The sequence below is a fragment of the Corapipo altera genome, unplaced genomic scaffold (assembly GCF_003945725.1).
Source record: "Corapipo altera isolate COAL_440 unplaced genomic scaffold, ASM394572v1 98, whole genome shotgun sequence".
NCBI lineage: Eukaryota > Metazoa > Chordata > Aves > Passeriformes > Pipridae > Corapipo > Corapipo altera.
The window spans coordinates 1,305,763-1,326,746 of NW_020884914.1; the positions used below are offsets into that span (position 1 = coordinate 1,305,763).

A 20,984-nucleotide genomic window follows, 5' to 3' on the forward strand; every position below is an offset into this window, starting at 1 on the left:
GTCAGATACTGATCTGATATCACTCCCATTGCAGACCAACCCTCCAGGTGTCCTGGCTCTGCTGGATGAAGAGTGTTGGTTCCCCAAAGCTACTGACACATCCTTTGTGGAGAAGCTAATGGCAGAACAAGGCAATCATCCCAAATTCCAGAAGCCCAAGCAACTCAAGGATAAAACCGAATTCTGTATAATGCACTATGCAGGAAAGGTACTCGACAGATTGAGCTTTTCTGACTTGGGGAATTTGGATTCTTTGATACCCAAATGGTAAAAGAGAAACACTGCATGGATAAGGGGTGGGTTTAATCATGAAATGCGTATATTAAATGCTTTAATTATATAAAATATGCAGTAAGATTTGCAAAGCAGTCATGGTTGTGCTAAGCTCACAAGGAAAAAAAAAATAACCAGCACTGAGGTTATTGAAAATTCAAGTAATCTGGATTCTTTTCTAGCAAGCAGACATTTTAAAAATGCTACTATATGTGAGAATAAATACTCAACTCAGCTCTCAACCCTAGAAAGCATTTCACATTATTGTTATTTGTATGATATTGTGTTAATACAGTGCCCTGTGTTCTTGGGCACTGCAGATTTCTTTATCAAGAGCAGATTTTTGACGTAGAACTGTTCCCTGCAGGTTACCTACAATGCAACTGCCTGGCTAACAAAGAACATGGATCCACTAAATGACAATGTGACCTCTCTGCTGAACCAGTCTTCAGACAAATTTGTAGCAGACCTTTGGAAAGATGGTATGAATCACAACTCTAAATCAGTGATATGATTCAAAGGGAGAAACTCCTACCAGAACTTTTTGACAGCCACCCCTTGCTGGCACAATTGTAAACATGATAAGCATAGAAGAGACTGAAATAAGAAACGAGAATAATGTCTTTTAAAGATATATTTATGGAACACTTCATCAGATAGTTTTAAGCACTATGAAAAAAATTCCTTACTTAATATAATTCAGCAACAGAATAATAATAAATGTTCTCGAATATGTGATATTGTAGACCCCATTTAATACAGGTTATTGTTGGGGTTTATGAGTGAATTCCTTTACACATTCCTTTCACATAAGTCCTGCCCAGTTCTCTCCCATGATGTATAATCTGCTTGACTTTAGTTGAGGAAGTCTGAATGCTTATAAAACACTTTGTCTTTAAAAAGTTTACATGGGTCTGTAACACATATAGTACAGTATAAATATTTAATTCATGGATATAAACATGCATTCAAACACCACTAAGGTGGTTCTGAATTATCAAACAAGTGAGGGAGATGATTAGCTAGACTTTGAGAATCACTGGATAACAGATGGGAATCAAGAGCTGATGATGTTCCTGGTTCTGACACCAACCTACCAACCGGATATTTTGCATTAGGATTGTGTTTTAGAGCAAACAAAATCAAATATATCCTGGATATTCAATTGCTTCATTGTGTCACTAGTTAACAAAGACCCTCATTTTCATGTTTGACAGTAGTAGACTATTTACTCAGAAGGTCTTTTAGTACTTTTGTCAGAATGCTTCTACTGCATCAAAAACATATTGGTCCTCTTTGGCAAGTTGCAGCTTAACAATGCCAGTGACAGGTGTAATGTGAGGCAGGGACAGTTTATATAAGCAGTTCCACTCACACTTTCTTTTCCATTTCAGTGGACCGTATAGTCGGGCTGGACCAAATGGCCAAGATGAGTGAAAGCTCATCACTCCCTAGTGCTTCAAAAACCAAGAAGGGCATGTTCCGTACTGTTGGACAACTCTACAAGGAGCAGCTGACCAAACTGATGACCACCTTAAGGAATACCAATCCCAACTTCGTCCGCTGCATCATTCCAAATCATGAAAAAAGGGTAAATTTCAAATGCTCAATCTTCACATTATTCCTGTTGAGCTCTCACTGCACACGACAGAGCTGTTTGAATATCTTCAAACATAGTTACGTGGATGGTAACATTTCTGTAAATCTCTACTGTGCTAAAAATACCTTCTGTTCCCTTTCCAGTCTGGCAAACTCGATGCCCATTTAGTGCTGGAGCAGTTGCGCTGCAATGGTGTCTTGGAAGGTATCCGTATCTGCCGGCAGGGATTCCCCAACAGGATCGTCTTCCAGGAGTTCCGTCAGCGGTAGGAATCCCTCAGCCCTAACTCTGGGTTTAATAGTGGTTTAATACATGCAAACCATCTAACGTGTTTCAACCTCCCTAACATAAACATCTTTTGGCAGATATGAGATTCTCGCTGCAAGTGCTATTCCTAAAGGATTCATGGATGGGAAGCAGGCTTGCATACTCATGGTGAGGAAAGCATTTTTGATCCTATCAATAATCAGGTCTATACTTCCTATGTAAAAGCATTGAGACTGAACAAAAACGAGAAGTGATTTTTAATACCCTAAACCTCAGCACTGGAGTTAACAAATATCCCTGTTTTCCCCCAGATCAAAGCACTGGAACTTGATCCCAACTTGTACAGAATTGGACAGAGTAAAATCTTCTTCAGAACCGGTGTTCTGGCTCACCTGGAAGAAGAGAGAGACCTGAAGATCACAGATGTCATTATTGCCTTCCAAGCTATGTCCCGAGGCTACCTGGCAAGAAAGTAAGAATATGTGCTAACAAAAAAAAGAATGTCTTCTGCAGCAGAGTATCTACAGGGGCCTTTAGTTCTCCATATAACAAACTGAAGATATTAAGACATGATTTATTATTTGTATTGCATTAGAACTCAATTTGTGTCCAATGAAGGACTCACATGCAGAACTAGATGTACACTTTGTCATCTGTGCCTACCTAGGGAGTGCAAACAGCCAAAACCAGAAGACTAAAGAAAACACCAGGCAGTTAACCAGTTATCACTTTCCTCAGGAAAGTACAGGCACTGTTTAAGTAACAGAAGAATTTGTGCCAGACTTCTCAAACCACATGGCTACTCTGCAGACTCTCATGCCAGAGTTTATTTGTTTAATGTGTATATCTTGCAGACACTTCGTATTCTCAGACTGAACCAATTTGCTTTATGTTTCTAATCACAGGGCATTTGCCAAGAGACAGCAACAGCTGACTGCAATGAAGGTTATCCAAAGAAATTGTGCTGCTTACCTGAAGCTGAGGAACTGGCAATGGTGGAGACTGTTCACTAAAGTGAGTGACTGTTCACTAAAGTGAGTGGATAATTAGAACACAGAGTAAAACTGAATTTTCTGAACATGCAGAGTGATATAGCTGTGGGGAACACAGTAGCTCAGGAATTCCCTAACTGTGACACTAAACATTCTCCTCTCACTCACACAAATTAAGTCTATTTTCCTATTGAAAAGGCTCAGGTTTTTCAAGAACAGCCTTTAGTTTGGATTCAGAAAACTGTTCCTACCTCCATTGATTCCATGGATAACATTGATAACTATCTCTGCAACCAGAAATAGGCAGTAACACACACCTGCACGGGCGCATTGCCTTTCTATGCAGAGGTATCTTTTGTACATTATCAATGGATGAAAACAGGCCTGGAGCCATTCCAAAAGTGACACTATCGAAGGCAGAGGTGCTCACAAGGCTCCAAGAATTACCACAGGGATGGCCAAGAGCAGCACTGCTGAGGCTCACTGCTTTAAAGATGTTCACATCAAGCATGTCTGGACAGTATTTGTCCAGTCTTGAGCAATGACAGCACCACCACTACTGCCAGTCAGCCCAGCACCTTTAAGTACCGTGCTCAGCAACATCAATACTGACAGGAAACATCCTTAAAAAAACTTCTCTATTTGCAGGTGAAACCACTGCTGCAAGTCACCCGCCAAGAGGAAGAAATGCAGGCCAAGGATGAAGAACTACAGAAAACTAAGGAAAGACAGCAAAAAGCAGAGAGTGAATTGAAGGAGCTGGAACAGAAACACTCGCAGGTAATTTACAGCTCTGAGCCTCTGGGAAACACTAGCCATATTTTACCATTTCTAGAAGCTATAATATATTATAATGAAGGTGTTTCTCTCCCTTGTACTCATGATTGTATTCACAGTGATGGTCCAGAACAAAAGTTCAGTACAGACAAACTCCCAGTTTCTTCATAAAGGCCCAACATCCACACGAGAACATGTGGTAGAGCTGCCTGCCTGTACCCCAGGACTGCCCAGTAAAACAACACTGTAGGGCAATTCACAGTCCAAGCCTTAACTTCCTATTTTATCTGCATAGCTTGTTGAAGAGAAGAACCTCCTTCAGGAGCAGCTTCAGGCAGAAACTGAACTGTATGCTGAGGCTGAAGAGATGAGAGTCCGTTTAGCTGCTAAGAAACAAGAGCTGGAAGAGATTCTGCATGAGATGGAAGCCAGAATTGAGGAAGAGGAGGAGCGCGGCCAGCAGCTGCAAGCAGAGAAGAAAAAGATGCAACAACAAATGCTGGTAAGGAGGGACAAGTGACAAATACAGACAGTAACTTGGGTCTCACTGAGAAAAACCGAGACTGGCAAACCTCAGATCCTGCACAGCCCTCTGCAGAGGGCATGTCTATGCCACTGAAGTAAGAACAATCAACTGATGCTCTTTCTTCCAGAGTTCCCTTCTTTCCCACCTCAACTGTAAACAATCTTTTCTCTAAAAAAGTATTTTAACAAATCTTTCCTTCAGTGTCACCAAGTATTACGATTGTCTAGTTCTTAATAAAAACAACAAAGTCTACAGCATACTCCACACACTGTAACAAACATGAAGTATTTCTTAATCTAAGTGGTATTTTTTCTCCAGAACTAATGTTTTGTGGATTTCTTTTTCTCCCTCAAAGGACCTTGAGGAACAGCTGGAAGCAGAAGAAGAAGCAAGGCAGAAACTGCAACTTGAAAAAGTAGCAGCAGATAGCAAGATAAAGAAAATGGAAGATGATATTCTGATAATGGAAGATCAGAATAACAAGCTAACCAAAGTGAGTGTTCTGGGTCCATTTTCTTACTCTGAAAACAATGAAAGTTGAGAGAACACCTTCTCTTGGGTTTTGACTAATTTCAACCAAACTTCATTATTAAAACTGGCAGTAAGCAAGTACTTTTTGAAAGGGAATGCTCCTGTGAACTGAGCCGTGTACTCACTTAGGATCCTTGCACAGGATCCTAATAGCAGCAGGTTAGAGAACATGGAAGTCACAGACACCACTCCTCAGTTCCTCTGTAATCAAAAATTTGAAATGTATCACTACAGTCTCAAGAAATACAGCATAAAAAGACAGTTTCTTGGACATTTTTTGTAGGCAGAGAGCTGATTCATGATCACCAATGACAGACACTTTCGTTAACAGAAGTATTTTATTTTTCTTAAGGAAAGAAAACTCCTTGAGGAAAGAATAAGTGATCTAACAACAAATCTTGCAGAAGAAGAAGAAAAAGCCAAAAATCTTACGAAGCTCAAGAACAAACATGAATCTATGATTTCAGAACTTGAAGGTAACATGAGCAATAGTTTCTTGGGGATTTTTTCATTTGTTGTTTTTGGTTTTGTTGTTGCCTTGGCACAGAACAAAAAAACCCAACGAGAATATGGAGAGAACTTCTAAAAAATCTGTGGGGTATTTTCCAAATTTCTTATGCTGAAACCACTTTGTACTTGAGAATCACCAAAACCCCAGGGTGCACAAACAACTGATAAGTTTTATTTTTTACATAAAAAAGAGTAGAGAGAAAATTTGAGAAAAAAAATTAATGCTTCTTTCGGAGAAAGATAAATAAATGAATCTTTACAATGGCTAGAAATAAGGTATTGCATGTTGCTTGAAAAACACAGTGACTTGTAGTTAAATGTATGGCCACACTCGAGAACAGAACAATTTTTGCCTAAGTTCAAGATCAGACTAAGGCCTCCTTTCACTACCACGCTCCGGTGACCAAAATCCTTCATTTTTCAGTGCGGTTGAAGAAAGAAGAGAAGAGCAGACAGGAACTGGATAAAGTTAAGAGGAAGTTGGAAGGGGAGGCGAATGATCTACATGAGCAGATTGCAGAGCTCCAGGCACAAATTGCTGATCTGAAGGCACAACTAGCCAAGAAGGAGGAAGAGCTGCAGGCTGCTCTAGCCAGGTATTCACTCCTGAGCCCAGGCTGGAACTTGTCTTGTCCCTTCCCAGACAGTGAGAAGCTGCAGCCATGAATCTCATTTCTCAGTTCATCCTCCATGTGTGCTTCCCCATTTTCCAAATTTCATTTTGCAAAACATAATTACACTATTATTATTATTATAATCTTATCTCCTGGCATCAATGAAAACTCTTCTTCACATAGGCAACGGCAATGCTGTCAAGTAAACAATGAAGTGTAACAAAATACTTCATTGGCAAATGAAGTATAAATTTAAGAGTAAAAACACTCAACCAAAACATTTGCTGAATCAGCTGATCAGCATCTCCAGCCATTGTGTCCCGATAAAGCATAGCTATGAGATCCTTCTTGTATCAGTCCCCTCTCCCCTTTTTCTTTGGTACTTTCTTTCACAGAGGCTATAAACCTTTAATCTCTGTATATTGACTCCCTCAAAGTGAAATTATTATTATTATTATTTTTGAATTTACAAAATTAAATACTCTCTTTTCAAAAAGGCTGGAAGATGAAACAAGTCAAAAGAACAACGCCCTCAAGAAGATCCGTGAATTGGAATCTATCATCTCTGATCTCCAGGAAGACTTGGAGTCTGAGAGAAATGCAAGAAACAAAGCAGAAAAACAGAAGAGAGACCTAGGTGAAGAGCTGGAGGCTCTTAAGACAGAGCTTGAGGATACTTTGGATACCACAGCCACCCAGCAAGAGCTCAGGTATGGAGATGTAGCACCTGGGGCAAAAGGAAATGTCACCAAGCTCAGTACAGTGCTGCCCAGTGGCTGTGCAGCAGTGCTATTTTCCCAGTGACTGCAATTGTCTGCTGCTGCTCCATTTATGTGTGTTACCTTCCAGAGCAAAGCGGGAACAGGAGGTCACAGTGCTGAAGAGAGCCCTGGAGGAGGAGACTCGAACTCATGAAGCTCAGGTCCAGGAGATGAGGCAAAAGCACACTCAAGCTGTGGAAGAGCTAACAGAGCAGCTGGAACAATTCAAACGGGTAAACAGAAATCCATCTTGCTGAAAACTATCTCCAGGATAACACGGTTGCCTTTTATAAATCATCTTTCTTCACTTCATGCTTGTAGGCTAAAGCAAACTTGGATAAGACCAAACAGTCACTGGAGAAAGACAATGCTGATCTGGCTAATGAAGTCAGGAGCCTGAATCAGGCCAAGCAAGATGTGGAGCACAAGAAGAAGAAGCTGGAAGTACAGCTGCAAGAGCTACAGTCCAAATACACTGAGGGAGAGCGTGTTCGGACAGAACTCAATGAAAAAGTTCATAAATTACAGGTAGGAAGAACCTTGACATTTTGCTGTGGCACCCTGGGACTGAAAAGACCAGTTTATACTGTTCTGTGAGGGTGGATCTGGAGGACACCTGGCCCTGCAGCCGAAATGCTCATTTTTTTGTCACCTGTAGGGTTCCTACCTTAAACTCCTACCTCAGTTATCACACAATTAATCAACTGGAACCATTCCATCTCATGGAACTGAGAGCTTTCACTCTCATCATCCCTCTGTACACATTGCAGTCTATAATGTCCCTGCTGATTCAGTGATCACGATGCATAGCCTACTGAGTTTATTCTGTTAGTTCATTTTTGGGTGGTGGGGAAAATTGGTGGGAATTTGGCTTCTGGAAATGGATTAGACAGCTATAAAACACACAAGAAGTGCTCAGAACTTTGACAATGAAAGAAGAATGCTCACTTATCTACAATCTTAGAAATAACTAAAGGTAATTTAAAATGATTCTTTGGTAGATGTTTAATGTCCAGCTACACTAATCAAAGTTATTGTTACAAAGTTATTGTTCATAGCTGCAGTAAGCTTTCATTATTTTAAGCTGGGGGATAAATAAGAAAATATAATCAAAACGCATCTCCTTCTGTCAAAATTGTGAAGGGGAAGGAAAATCCATCAAAAATCCCCATTCTCCTTTGCAGTTCATTGCAAGGAACATACTATTATTGCTTTATGAATGTGACTAGGTTTGTTATATAATAATAAAATACTAAGGTAAACTAGACAAAAATGGCATTAGGCCTTAATACACAGGTCACAAAGACAACATGCAGACACTGCATAGTCTGTGTGTAGAATTTATTTCCAGAGGAATTAAATCCCACATATTGTCCAGAAACATTATGGTAAAACTGTGAATTGCAGTTAAGCCAGAAACTGTCAGTGCTTGAGGCAACCCAGAGGCATAGGAGCAGATTCAGATCATGTTCAAAGTTCAGATTTCAAACAAAAGCAAGCAAACTGAAGTTTGGAGGAAGATTTTGAAGTTGTGCAAAATAACTGAGTTTATTCTCTGTGGTGTCTCACAGGTGGAGGTTGAAAATGTTACCAGTTTGCTCAATGAAGCAGAAAGCAAGAATATCAAACTGACCAAAGATGTTGCAGCCTTGGGATCTCAGCTACAAGATACACAGGTAAACTTGCATCCAAAAACAGCTCACCTACAATGTTTATAAAATTCACTATAAAAAGACCTAAACTAATGACTGTACTGCCAACTGATGTGGTGACTGCAGGAGCTGCTTCAGGAAGAAACGCGGCAGAAGCTGAATGTGTCTACCAAGCTTCGTCAGCTGGAGGATGAGAAGAACAGCTTGCAAGAGCAGTTGGATGAAGAAGTAGAAGCAAAACAAAATCTGGAGAGACATATTTCAACACTGACAATACAGGTATCAGTGCCATAGCTAAATCATTAGCTCCATCACTGAGTTTTGTCAGTAATTCCAGAGGATCTGTAGAATTATCCCAGCACAGGGAACTAGTGCTGTTAGCCCAGAAGGCATCAGTGAAGCTCCCCAGTAGGGGTGGCAGCCTCCCTCTCCTTCAAAGTGTGATCTGTAGGACAGGTACAAATGCAAGTTAGCTCCAAAGACAGTCTTGCACACAAGGCCTGTATGTGCATACGAAGTCTGTGCTCTGCCTCATTTTATGAAGGCTGGGTGATGGGTCACTGGCTTCAACAAGGGTCAGATTTGATAAGCTCTCCAGGTCTTAGTTGTCTCCTGGTCAAGTTTTGTCTCTCTGCCAAGTTTTGTCACTGCTACAAAGATGTGTCCTTTGAATTCAAATTTCAGCTCTCTGACTCCAAGAAGAAGATACAGGAATTTACCAGCACAGTAGAATTCATGGAAGAAGGCAAAAAGAAACTTCAGAAGGAAATTGAAAGCCTCACACAACAGTATGAGGAAAAGGCTGCTTCTTATGACAAACTGGAAAAAACCAAGAACAGACTCCAGCAGGAGCTGGATGATCTGGTGGTGGACTTGGACAACCAGCGTCAGCTGGTCTCCAACCTGGAGAAGAAACAGAAGAAGTTTGATCAGGTATGGATTTAAGATTCTCCCTCGCTGTGTTATCACCTAACTTCTCTGGAACTCACAGAGTATCCACTGGTTTAGTGAAAAGGGACAAAAAATAAACTAAATTTTAATTACACACACACTGGTTAATTTTGTATTTATATACCTTTATCAAAAGCAGAGATTCTTCTCTGTCATTAACAACTGACAAGACACCTGCAATAGAAAAACCCTTTTACTAATGACTTCCTGTATTGGCACTACCTTTTCACAGATGCTAGCAGAAGAGAAAAACATCTCTTCAAAATATGCAGATGAAAGGGACAGAGCAGAAGCTGAAGCAAGAGAAAAGGAAACAAAGGCTTTATCATTGGCCCGAGCACTTGAAGAGGCTTTGGAAGCCAAAGAAGAACTGGAGAGAACAAACAAAATGCTGAAAGCTGAAATGGAAGATCTTGTCAGCTCCAAAGATGATGTTGGCAAGAACGTAAGTTTTGGTCTTAGAACAATATCCACAACAATAACTTAAAATAGAAGCTAAAAAAGAGATCATTGTTTTCAGTGTGGGAAATTCTCTGTAGCACTCAAATCCATTCAGCAAGATCAGATATTTCATACAGAACTCAAAGATTATTCCTTTTGTGTCCAAATTTTCAAGGGACTTAGCAAAGTAACTATAAGCTATCTTTCTTTTTAACATAATTTCAAGCATGAAGAAGATTCTTATTGATTTCTAAGCCTGAAAAAAAAATAAATTAAAGAGATTGTAAATAATTTACTGGTTTATTATATAGCTTTGAAATTGTAAACTCTGCAGATCTGATTTTACTACTTATATTTGCCACCTGCCTAACATTCACTCATACAACTGCAGCAAATTTCCACTGATGCATTGCCAATCATTTCTTTTGTTACAGGGACATGATTGATTATATTACTTGCAATACTAAATAAATTAAATTATGATATCTGACTAGATTAAAAATGGAATAAAGGGAATCTCTGGTTATTTAAGACAGATTGCAAGTGTACAAAAAAAAGTTAATTTACCATTTTCAGTGCAAATTAGTTCGTTCATTGTTCACAGCTGATAATTCCAAATGTGGCCTATACTGCAGGTAGACTGCATTTAACTAGAATTATTTTTATTTCTTATAACGTGTCTATTAAATTCTCTTTGCTTGAAAGGTGCATGAATTGGAGAAATCTAAACGGACCCTTGAACAGCAAGTAGAAGAGATGAAGACACAATTAGAAGAGCTAGAGGATGAGTTACAGGCTGCTGAAGATGCCAAACTCAGGCTGGAGGTTAACATGCAGGCCCTGAAAGGCCAGTTTGAAAGAGATTTACAAGCCAGAGATGAACAGAATGAGGAGAAGAAAAGACAACTCCTTAGACAGGTACCATTCCCTATTCTTGCTGTTGTAAATATCTAATCAAGTCCCCAGCCTCATGCCATTATTAAAACCTTACTATAATGAGAAGAAAACATATTGCCTTGTGCTTGGTAATTATACTGAAAAAGGCAGGAAGTTTTTTTCTGTTTCTGTAGCAGGTGTATAATTGCCAACAGATTTAGCAATTAAACTCTACAACCAATATAGTATAAATCATATCATTTGGTTTTTCTGACATAGTCAGAACCACCTTCCCTATGTTCTCAGCGCAAGTGAAAAAAGACAGCTTCCAATATATCTGCCTTTCCAAGGTACAACTGAATGGATACAAAAGCATTGGAGATGAAAACAGACAGGATAGAACTTGTATAGAAGTGTTGTGACAGCAAGGACAACTGCTGTAGTCATCACCTTGTAATATACACACCTCCATGAATACAGAACCCAAACTGCTGACTTCTTTCAAAAATCTGTAATTTTGGGACAAAATGGAAATCTATCTTAACTGCCAGGGAAATCAGTTAACAGAGATATGGGGTCTGTGTATATACTATTCAGACATACACAGAGTTTTTAAAAGGGCTCAAGGACTTTCCTGAACTGACCCTATTTTCTTTAATGATCAGCTCCATGAATACGAAACGGAACTGGAAGATGAGCGGAAGCAACGTGCCCTGGCAGCTGCTGCCAAAAAGAAGCTGGAGATGGATGTTAAAGACCTGGAAAGCCAAGCTGACTCTGCTAACAAAGGTCGGGAAGAAGCCATCAAACAACTTCGTAAACTACAGGTATCTAAGCCCACAAATACAGTTTTTCCCACTGCTGTGTTTTGAACAGCCCCAATACAAAAGTTAGGTGACATCTGTGAACTTGATGCCTACTACAGATGGTTGGTTAGAGGTGGAATTTTAACTAGACTCCCACATTCAAATATCTGTATTTTGACAGTCAATTTGAATGACAATGGAAAATTCCACAGGGCAAATAATTAGAATCTTAAATTTCATCACTGCAGAGAGCTTCCAAAATTCTCTATCCAACACTCATCTGCTATTTACCTACATGAAGGAAAACAAAGATTCCCATGTAGAGAAAGGGTTACAAGACAAAATGTATTACAGAGCTTCAATCCTGGTTCTACCAGTTGATTAAAGAGCATAGAAGACCGTTCAGGAATCATGTTGTCTCTGAATTAGCATGTTCCTGTTTACACCATAAGTCTCCATATCAACTGTTCTGTCATACACTGACAGCTAAACAACGAAAATGGATGTATCAGAGAGATGAAGACTGCACATGTACCCAAACATTCCGAGGAAATACGGACAATAGGCATTATAAAAGATGCAGTGTGCAAGTGGACACATTGCCCTTCTTGCCACATCATTTCAGACCTTTCCAACATGTGCTAGCTGATCTTTCAAGAAAATACCATTTAAGCAGCATTATGACAGTGTAAACGCATATGTGTTCTGTTCCATCCAAATTTCTGCCTATTGAAATAGTGATAAATCTGTTATTCTTTTCAACAAGGCTCAGATGAAGGACTACCAAAGAGAGCTGGATGATGCACGGGCTGCCAGAGAAGAAATATTTGCTACAGCCAGAGAAAATGAGAAGAAAGCAAAGAGCCTGGAAGCAGAACTCTTGCAGCTTCAGGAGGTAAAGTGGGAAACTTAAAGCAGTATGAAGGAGACTACACATGACCTCCAGTAGCAAAACAGAACTGCAGTGAAATAATCTAACAGCTATCAGGGACTGAAAGCTGTAAGCAGCACTTGTAACAAGTTCCATGTGCTCCATGCACTCCACTAAAGTTGTTGGATCTACATCTGAGTACAGTCAGTTTAAGCTGAAAAAAATCACCTTGGAGAAAGGCACAGATCCAACACAAATTGTTTTCAATAGCTATAAATTCCTGAAGTCTTGTTAGTGCTATTATTCCTACATGTATTAAGTGGCAATCTTGTGACTAAACCCAGTAAAATAGAAACCAGCTGACAGGCTGGATAAAGTGTATTTCTTTGCACTTCCCTAGGATTTATGACATGACAAGAATTTATTCTGTTAACAAGACAACCTATCTTATACCAGTTTTAGAAAGTTTACAGTCCTTTGTGTCATGCTGTAACTGAACATCTACTTGCTCATTTCTTTACTGTGCTGCCTTTTCCTTTTCTCCCAGGACCTGGCTGCTGCAGAGAGAGCTCGCAAACAAGCAGATCTGGAGAAAGAAGAGATGGCAGAGGAACTTCGAAGCGCTTCCTCTGGAAGGTAGGGATACACTGAATTATGCACAAGGCTGTAAACATGCTACTGAACGTCACGTGGCTGCCAAGAGAAGTTATGTTCATTTCCCAACAGCCATCTGGTCTTGACAACAAAACAGGCACACATCTGACTGGTTTCACTGAAATATCTAGTTTTCTTTATGAATTACTGGCAATTCATAAAAGAACAGAGCCATAACTACACACTCTTTATACTTAAACTTACAGGGCGAGCCTTCAGGATGAGAAACGGCGCCTGGAAGCAAGAATTGCCCAACTGGAGGAAGAGCTGGAAGAGGAGCAGAGCAACATAGATGCAATGGGTGATCGCATGAGGAAAGCAGTGCAGCAGGTAAGGCTTGTTTCAGCACATGGCACTTTCTGTTCATATCCCAGCAAAAGCTATTTGTTCTTCTGAACATCCAGTGAATTGCCACCCCAAATTGCCACCTGTCATTTCTCTGAAAGCATGCAAGACTTCTGACAGCACCCCTTCTCACCTTGCAGGCAGAGCAGCTGAACAATGAGCTGGCAACAGAGCGCCAAACTGCACAGAAGAACGAAAACGCTCGGCAGCAACTGGAGAGACAGAACAAAGAGCTAAAGAGCAAGCTGCAGGAGATGGAGGGAGCTGTGAAGAACAAATTCAAAGCTACAATTGCTGCTCTGGAGGCCAAAATTGCTTCTCTCGAAGAGCAATTGGAACAGGAAGCCAGGTACGGGTCTCCCTGAGGGCACAGCTGTTCATTTATTGTTCCAGTTAATGACACAGAAAGTAAAAAAAGGTGAACAGGATTTGTGTCATCAGGCTCTCAGTGCCATTAAGGCTTGGTAAAATCTCTTCCTCATTTAACATTTCTGAAACACATGGCGAGTAACTGGAGTTGTTAGTTTCTGATTAAGAATCATTTTATTGGTGGAAAGTTCTGCTGGTATCAAAGGCAAGGATCCACTCCCCTGCATTTTAGAGTATTTGCTCCATGACCCTGCCAGGTAAATTACCATAACACATTGTGCCACTTGTAGGATTATTCCTTGAGGAAATCACCATGTGTTTCAGCACAGATCTCCTGGAGCACCTCTAGCACACAGCAAAGACAGATATTTGTTTTGATCGGAAGAACGTAGCCTTTAAGTTTTTCTCAGAATTCACCTGATAAATTAGGCAAGGCCTTTAACTTATGGGCCCATGGTGCCAGTTTCATGAGCAACAAGTCTGAGGCAGGTGAAGACTCTACAGACCTTGCACATGACCACATGTTGCCCTGTCCCTTGCAGAGAGAAGCAGGCTGCGGCCAAGACGTTGCGCCAGAAGGACAAGAAGCTGAAGGACGCGCTGCTGCAGGTGGAGGACGAGAGAAAGCAGGCAGAGCAGTACAAAGACCAGGTATCAGAATGTGTCTTAGTCTTGGGCACAAAAATTTTCAGGTTTTACTCTAAGAAAGGAAGATTCCAACCCTTTCAGTGGAAAAATTTTTTCAGGTTTTACCCTAAGACAGGAAGATTCCACATTCTGCCTCAAACAAACGCCTCTCTGGAAAGCAGGCTGTATGTTTGGATTCTGTGCTGGGAGAGCTGTACAGCCCTTATATATATACATATGGGACAATATAATTCTTCTTCCATGCTACATCCAGTGCCAAAGCACAAGTCTTTGTCAATCAGCCAGCTGCAACAGTCTGACTGCTCAGTGATATAGGATTGTGCACAACACCCTTATCAGTGTATAAATGGAAATGCTGAACACATTTTATTTTAAAATTTTAGCTTTACCTAAAGCACATTGACCTGCAAACCAGAAAAGCAGAGGTAGGACTGTGCAGCAAAAGAAACAACAAGTAGTGTCTGAATACAATATCTACCAGCAAAATGAACTCCCACAAAGCAAAGTTATTCTAAGATTTTAAGCCTCCATCTTTGATTTGGATCGTGTTTCAGTCAAACTCTCAATAGAAGCATGAAATTAAAATGAGGAATGTAAAGCTGTTGGATCTGTTTGAAATTAAAGCATTACCCTAAAATTTCCCTTTAGGCCGAGAAGGGCAACGCGCGACTCAAGCAGCTGAAGAGGCAGCTGGAGGAGGCTGAGGAAGAGTCTCAGCGGATCAACGCAAACCGCAGGAAGCTGCAGAGGGAGCTGGATGAAGCCACAGAGAGTAACGAAGCCCTGGGCCGTGAGGTTACAGCGCTGAAGAGCAAGCTCAGGTAGAGTAGCCCCAGTAGTGGGCAGCCCTTCCCACTCACTGACAGCCTTGAAATTTAGAACTAAACTACAGAAGTGAAAAAAAACGTTGTCAGGTAAAGAACAAACACTGATGATGCTGCACAGTTACTCACTCCTTGTATTAGCTTGGCAGACAGAACCAAAGGCCAAAGTCAGAAGTGAAGTGCATTTCTTACACTGCAGCAGATTTCAGCTGTGAGATGAACAACTGTGACAACATGGCACAGGCCTTACTCTTTTCTAATCAAAACTCCTGCTGGCTTAAATCAGAACAGAATTAGGCTTGGTTGCTTTTTGAAAACACTTTATATGATGGCTGCATCTCTTTGTACAGAAGCAGTCACAAAAGGGTAGAAATGCTTGTGCTTTTCACACTTTCACACATGCACAACTCACACACAACACCCATCAACAGTTAGACAACATCACAGCTGTCAAAAGAAAAAACATACCAAATTATTCTTATTCCAAAGTCTCTTTGGACTTCCCCATAAAGGGATTCAGTGTCCTCATACCAAGGAAAAGATCAAAATGTCCCTTTGTTTTTTCTTGTTAAAACTGACTGGGAAAAAGATAAAGTTGTGATTAGTCAGCTACAAACCCGAACTCTCCTGCAGTCACTGGGTTTGAAAACACCAGCTCACAGAAATAAAGAGGCTGACTTGAGTTATAAAGAAATTAATCTATTTGCATCATTTTACCATAAAATTTTGCCTTCTACCTAAGCCCAACAATGTCAGATGAAATAAAAAGCACCTATCTAGTTGTGTTCTCAAAGTAGTTTGCCAGTGTGTTTACCAGTAACATGCTCCAGATGGGGATTCCCAAGTGAAGTTATGGATGTGGTTCCATTAGCATCACCTTGGGTAGTACATGCTCCTGGCTGCCTTATGAAGCAGGGGCTGTGTCCAGCCCTTTTTACATAGAACACCATAAGGCTTATTTTTGTTTTATCTAAATGTAATGTAATTGGCTGTAATGTACTTTGTTTAATTATTTAAAAGTAATTACCTACCTCTGATCATGACCATGTGCTTAGTATAACTGCCCGGGACTCTCTATCTCTGTTTCAGAGGGACACAGGAACCTTCGCATGACTAAGCAGGTACCATGCCTTCAACTTTGCAGCTAGCTTGTATTGCACAAATTTCCATTTTCTTTGGCCCTGGTTAAAATTATGTGAGGTTTCTGCAAACTGTGAAGGCTTGGATATCTTGGCATTAATCTGTTTTATCAAAAGAGACAAATATTACAATAATCTAGCTGCCATCAGCTGTTCATCAGTGATATATCTTTCTTACAAGTAGGTTATGTACTGACGTAGACTTACCAATGTTGCATTCTCACAAGCTCTACCAACAGAGTACCTAATGAAGGACTCTGACTTTTTCTGCATGAAAATGTTTTTGGGTTTGTTTTTTTTTTTTTGCACATCATCTTTGTGTGCTGCCGCCAAGATTAAATTTTTTCAAATAAAATACACCATTGATTAGTAAAATTGATTAAAAGGACTAATGAATATGAAGTGTCACAGCATGTCACTAGAATTTCACAGTATTTTTTATGCATACTGTAATGCTGACTCTAAGGTAAGAGTCCATCTAATTCACCTGAGATTTGGGAAGACCTTACTTGCATGTGATTTGTCACACACCACACAATCACAGACAGAAGAGAAAGTCTTGCCTTTCGTTACATAGCACTCTGTGCCTGTATTGCTTACAAAGAGCTATTACTCAAGCTTTTAGAGCTGTTTTCCAGACATTACATTGTTTGTCTACTGTTATTAAAACATGGAGCACGGACACAGAAATTAAAGCTGACACTGTAACCTAGCACAGCACTATATTATACTTTATCACACTCTCTGGAGATAGGAATACCTGCTGCTGCAAAAATTAAAGAGCTATTGCCTTGTAATATTTGTATATTTTCTATTTTACATTTGCTGGATTTTGTTGTGAATACACAAATATTTAAAGATGATGTCTTGTCCTTGCATGTGCCTTTTAGTCAGCCTGATATTTCCAGTTAGACTGTTATTCAAGCACTATTCCAGAAGCACTTGTTCAAAGGCAGATTAAATACAGAGATGCTAAGCAAACACTGATGTTTAATGCTTGTCTCAGCTCTACGCATTATTCTAAAGGTACTAATGCAAATGACCACATGAATATTATCAAACACATAAACCTGTTTAAGAGGAACAGATATAAACAAAAAGTGTTTATCCAGAGGGCCAATACCAGTTTAAATAACTGGTAAGTTTATGCATACTGCACCAGTTTGTTAATAAGTAGTTAGTGTGTGATAAGGAGTTCACTTTGTAGCCAAAACTGCAGTGCACAACTTGGCTGGACTCCTGCTGTTGTTATCCCCAGAGCCATGTTCTCTTATAGCACTTCAGTGAATTAGTGCAGCACAAAGAGAGTTATCTTACAAATGACTCATAAGTAACTGAGTCCAGATAGCACAAGTCCAAGGGAAAAGAGCTCTTCCTTTATTAAAAAGAATTAATGCATTTACTGACCTAATTAGAACCTTCTTGCTAAACAATAAAAACAAATATTTGCTGCCATAAAATAGTAGACACTGCTGTTAGACTCTGCCAAGCACACACCAGGGTAAAAGTAATATACCCTTGTGTTCAATACATGCCATCAGCACCAGAACAACTACGGTTAACCAACAGCAGACCTTAAAGGAAGCTTTATTATCCAGCTAATTGTGCTGCTTACACTGAAGTTTAAGGACAGAATTGTGGAAAATAGACTACATGTCATATTTCCATCTTGGAAACACAGATTCATGCCTCTGAAATGAGTTAGTCCAGCCAGTGATCCTACCCACTCTCCTCATATGGAAGATTGAGCTTTAGACTTAAATATCTGCTTCAGGAAGGACACTGGCTTAGTCTTTTGCAAGGACAAGGCAAGCCTTTAAATATTTATGCATGATTGCTGTACCCAAAAGTGTAGTCTCAGATTTATTTAACACCAAATTAGTAATTCTGGCACAGCATTCAGTGATCATGAATTTCTTTTATTGCTTATGTCTGTGGTCTCAAGCCTTTACAAAGCTTTGCTTAATGAGGGGCAAGTGAGAGGCCATGTCACAAAACTGAAGCTTTGGAGCACAGTAGCAATGGAGGCCAAGAAGAGGCAAATCCATCCTCTGTCTCACTTGCTCACACCTCCTCAAAAAATTAACCTTGAGGACCAAAGTGTCCGTGCCTTGGGATGTGGCTATGAAACATATGGGGATGGGAGGGAGACGGGAGAGGAAAAAGGGGGTAAGGTGGGAAAAAGCATTTTTTGTGAGACACGTGCACTGCTAAGCATCAGCACCTTCTTTGGGTTACAAACACAGTTCCAAAGCAGTGATGGTTTCCTCTCTCCACTGGAAAAGACACTGGAGTTGCTCACAACCTAGGATGTCATACCTGTCAAAGCACCTACAGTGCTCTGACCAGTGCAGTCTTTGCAGAGAAGAACTGTGGGCTCAAAAATGCCTGTGGACACCCACAGCACTGCTCCAATCCCAGGGTCAGGGCTCTCAGCAATTGGGGGGCTTACCCAGACTGCAGGGCAGAAATGCAGTGCAAGTCTGCTCTCTCTCCCTCTCTTCCAGAGGGACAGGAGGGACACTGCCCTGCTGTTGTGGAGCACCTTCTTCCATTCTTTCCAAGCACAATCAGTTGCAGTCCCAACAGGGGAAGACAGTGAAATGACAGGAAGAGTAGGGGTGATTTGGGGCAGATGAGAACAAGAACACAAGAACAAGAATCCCATCCGGGAGTCTCAACCTGTTCATAAATTACCCTTACATGCTACAGAACAGAAAGTTGTATTAGAGGCCCACAGATCTTGGCTCTTCTGCATTTAGAACCATCAGCCCCACAGGTCCTGTTACAAAAGTCTGTGCTTATTTGTAAGGACTCCAAATGACCGAACACCTGATCTAACACCTGATTTTTTTATTTTTTTTCCCCTCTAACTGCAGGAGGGGAAATGAGCCAGCATCTTTTGCCCCACCCCGTAGATCCGGAGGCAGAAGAGTAATTGAGAATGCAACAGATGGAGCTGATGACGAAATGGATGCCAGAGATGGAGATTTCAATGGAACAAAAGCCAGTGACTAAACACGCTTAAAAAATTGCACTGCAGCAGGGGGAGGGAAGATGATATTTAGCACTGTATAAGTCTACTCTTAGTGTCAAGGTCACATACACCCACTCCTCTGACAGATAAAAGCACAACTGCCTTGTCTCCAATGTATAGACTGATGTTAAAAGTACTCCAAAATTTATTTTACCAGGAAGTGTATTTGAAAAGGTGGGGTTTCTTTAACAGAGTAATTCACTTTGAGAATCTTCCAGAAAGTGAGCACTAGTAGCTCAAATGACTTAAATTCCAGTGAGCTGTAGTCTACACAGGATTTGTTAAGACTGTTGCAGGAAAAAAAAAAAAGGCATTGGTCAGTTAATCTTTTCTTAAACTTTCATTTTGAGTATTCAATTAATATAGGGTTTTCTCCTGGTTACTACACCCCTGATGCACAATTCACAAGGTGGAAGTGCCTTTTAATCACTTACTGAAAAATATCATTTGTTCAAATTAAGTCAACTGTTACAGTTTTATATGCACCATGGATGTGCTTACACACTAATAAAAGGCTATAAAACCGACTCCACTATTCTTATGTACAAGTGTCACTTGGGTGCAATACAGCTTGAACAGAATGGGGGATGCAGGAGAGCTTCTCTAAAACTGAATTACTTCTTAGAAAAGGTCACCTGTAATCAGAATAAAACCTTGATTTTCTCCTAAGCAGTTGCTTTTGAAGAAATACAAAACAGTATGTGCACTGAGCTGGAAGTAAGATGACGTGAAGTGCTTGGGAAAGGTTTGGTTACCTCAGGGACACACAGTGGTGCCCATGAATGTACCCAAAGGTTGACAGACACGACACTGGACCTGCAGGAGCTGGAAAGCAGACTGGACCCTAAGTGTCTGTCTTTAGGCAACTGAATCCACCCTTGAAGTCTGTTGTGTGTAGAAATACTTCCAGCTAAAGCCTCTAACACAGGCTGAAAACATCAACAGCAGCTCACACTGAATGCAGGGATCCACACCAAGCTGTTCTGCATTAAGGGATCAGCACACAATTACTTTTTTATTTTTGGAGCACTTTAATAAGACCACAACCTACTCCTGAGAATTACCAGGACCTACCACAAAGCCATGCAGCTCAAGCACTTTCAGACAGCAGCAGCTTTGTGGTCACAGCGGGGCAGTAGGGAGCCACACAGAGCAAAGCAGGATGTAAAATGACTCTAAATAGAGTGCAGAGCTTACTTGATGCCTTCGATTGAACAGCAAGTGAACCTTAAGCAGTGTGACCACAGGGAGAGCAAATCATGCAAAAACATCCACCTTGACAGCTAAAGCAATCATCTTCTAAATCTAAGCATTGTTCCAGTATGTACACAGATCACAAACTGGAGATTCAGACTAGGCACTGTTTAGCCAGCAGAATTCAGAGCCCAGAGAATTGTCTCTGCTCATGAAAGAGTAAAGAGGAATCCATTTAGAGCAACTAAGATGACAAGCTGCAGCAGAGGGGGGGTGAGGAGCTTCGATAAGACTGTTTCACTGATGGTCAGGCACACAGCCCAGCT

The 20,984-nt window shown here is 40.6% G+C and overlaps 1 protein-coding gene across 3 annotated transcripts in view; it reads left to right on the plus strand.

Annotated features, from left to right (window-relative positions):
• The window catches only part of MYH11 (myosin heavy chain 11), a 55,870-nt gene extending 35,878 nt beyond the window's left edge, over positions 1-19,992 (plus strand). For 2 of the 3 annotated variants that reach the window (XM_027654864.1, XM_027654865.1), the window contains 28 exons: positions 35-208; positions 641-755; positions 1,668-1,864; positions 2,017-2,138; positions 2,239-2,308; positions 2,452-2,612; positions 3,046-3,154; positions 3,781-3,912; positions 4,205-4,411; positions 4,791-4,928; positions 5,319-5,442; positions 5,901-6,072; positions 6,588-6,800; positions 6,940-7,084; positions 7,173-7,379; positions 8,423-8,527; positions 8,630-8,782; positions 9,188-9,436; positions 9,687-9,899; positions 10,601-10,813; positions 11,437-11,598; positions 12,344-12,472; positions 12,996-13,084; positions 13,309-13,432; positions 13,588-13,796; positions 14,359-14,467; positions 15,113-15,285; positions 19,307-19,992. In XM_027654864.1, coding sequence (XP_027510665.1) covers positions 35-208; positions 641-755; positions 1,668-1,864; positions 2,017-2,138; positions 2,239-2,308; positions 2,452-2,612; positions 3,046-3,154; positions 3,781-3,912; positions 4,205-4,411; positions 4,791-4,928; positions 5,319-5,442; positions 5,901-6,072; positions 6,588-6,800; positions 6,940-7,084; positions 7,173-7,379; positions 8,423-8,527; positions 8,630-8,782; positions 9,188-9,436; positions 9,687-9,899; positions 10,601-10,813; positions 11,437-11,598; positions 12,344-12,472; positions 12,996-13,084; positions 13,309-13,432; positions 13,588-13,796; positions 14,359-14,467; positions 15,113-15,285; positions 19,307-19,445 — 4,353 coding nt within the window. In that variant the 3' untranslated portion in view covers positions 19,446-19,992. Of the gene's footprint in view, positions 1-34; positions 209-640; positions 756-1,667; positions 1,865-2,016; positions 2,139-2,238; positions 2,309-2,451; positions 2,613-3,045; positions 3,155-3,780; positions 3,913-4,204; positions 4,412-4,790; positions 4,929-5,318; positions 5,443-5,900; positions 6,073-6,587; positions 6,801-6,939; positions 7,085-7,172; positions 7,380-8,422; positions 8,528-8,629; positions 8,783-9,187; positions 9,437-9,686; positions 9,900-10,600; positions 10,814-11,436; positions 11,599-12,343; positions 12,473-12,995; positions 13,085-13,308; positions 13,433-13,587; positions 13,797-14,358; positions 14,468-15,112; positions 15,286-16,377; positions 16,410-19,306 lie in introns of all 3 variants that reach the window. The other variant, XM_027654866.1, reaches the window with a different exon arrangement.
• Positions 19,993-20,984: the final 992 nt, after the last annotated feature.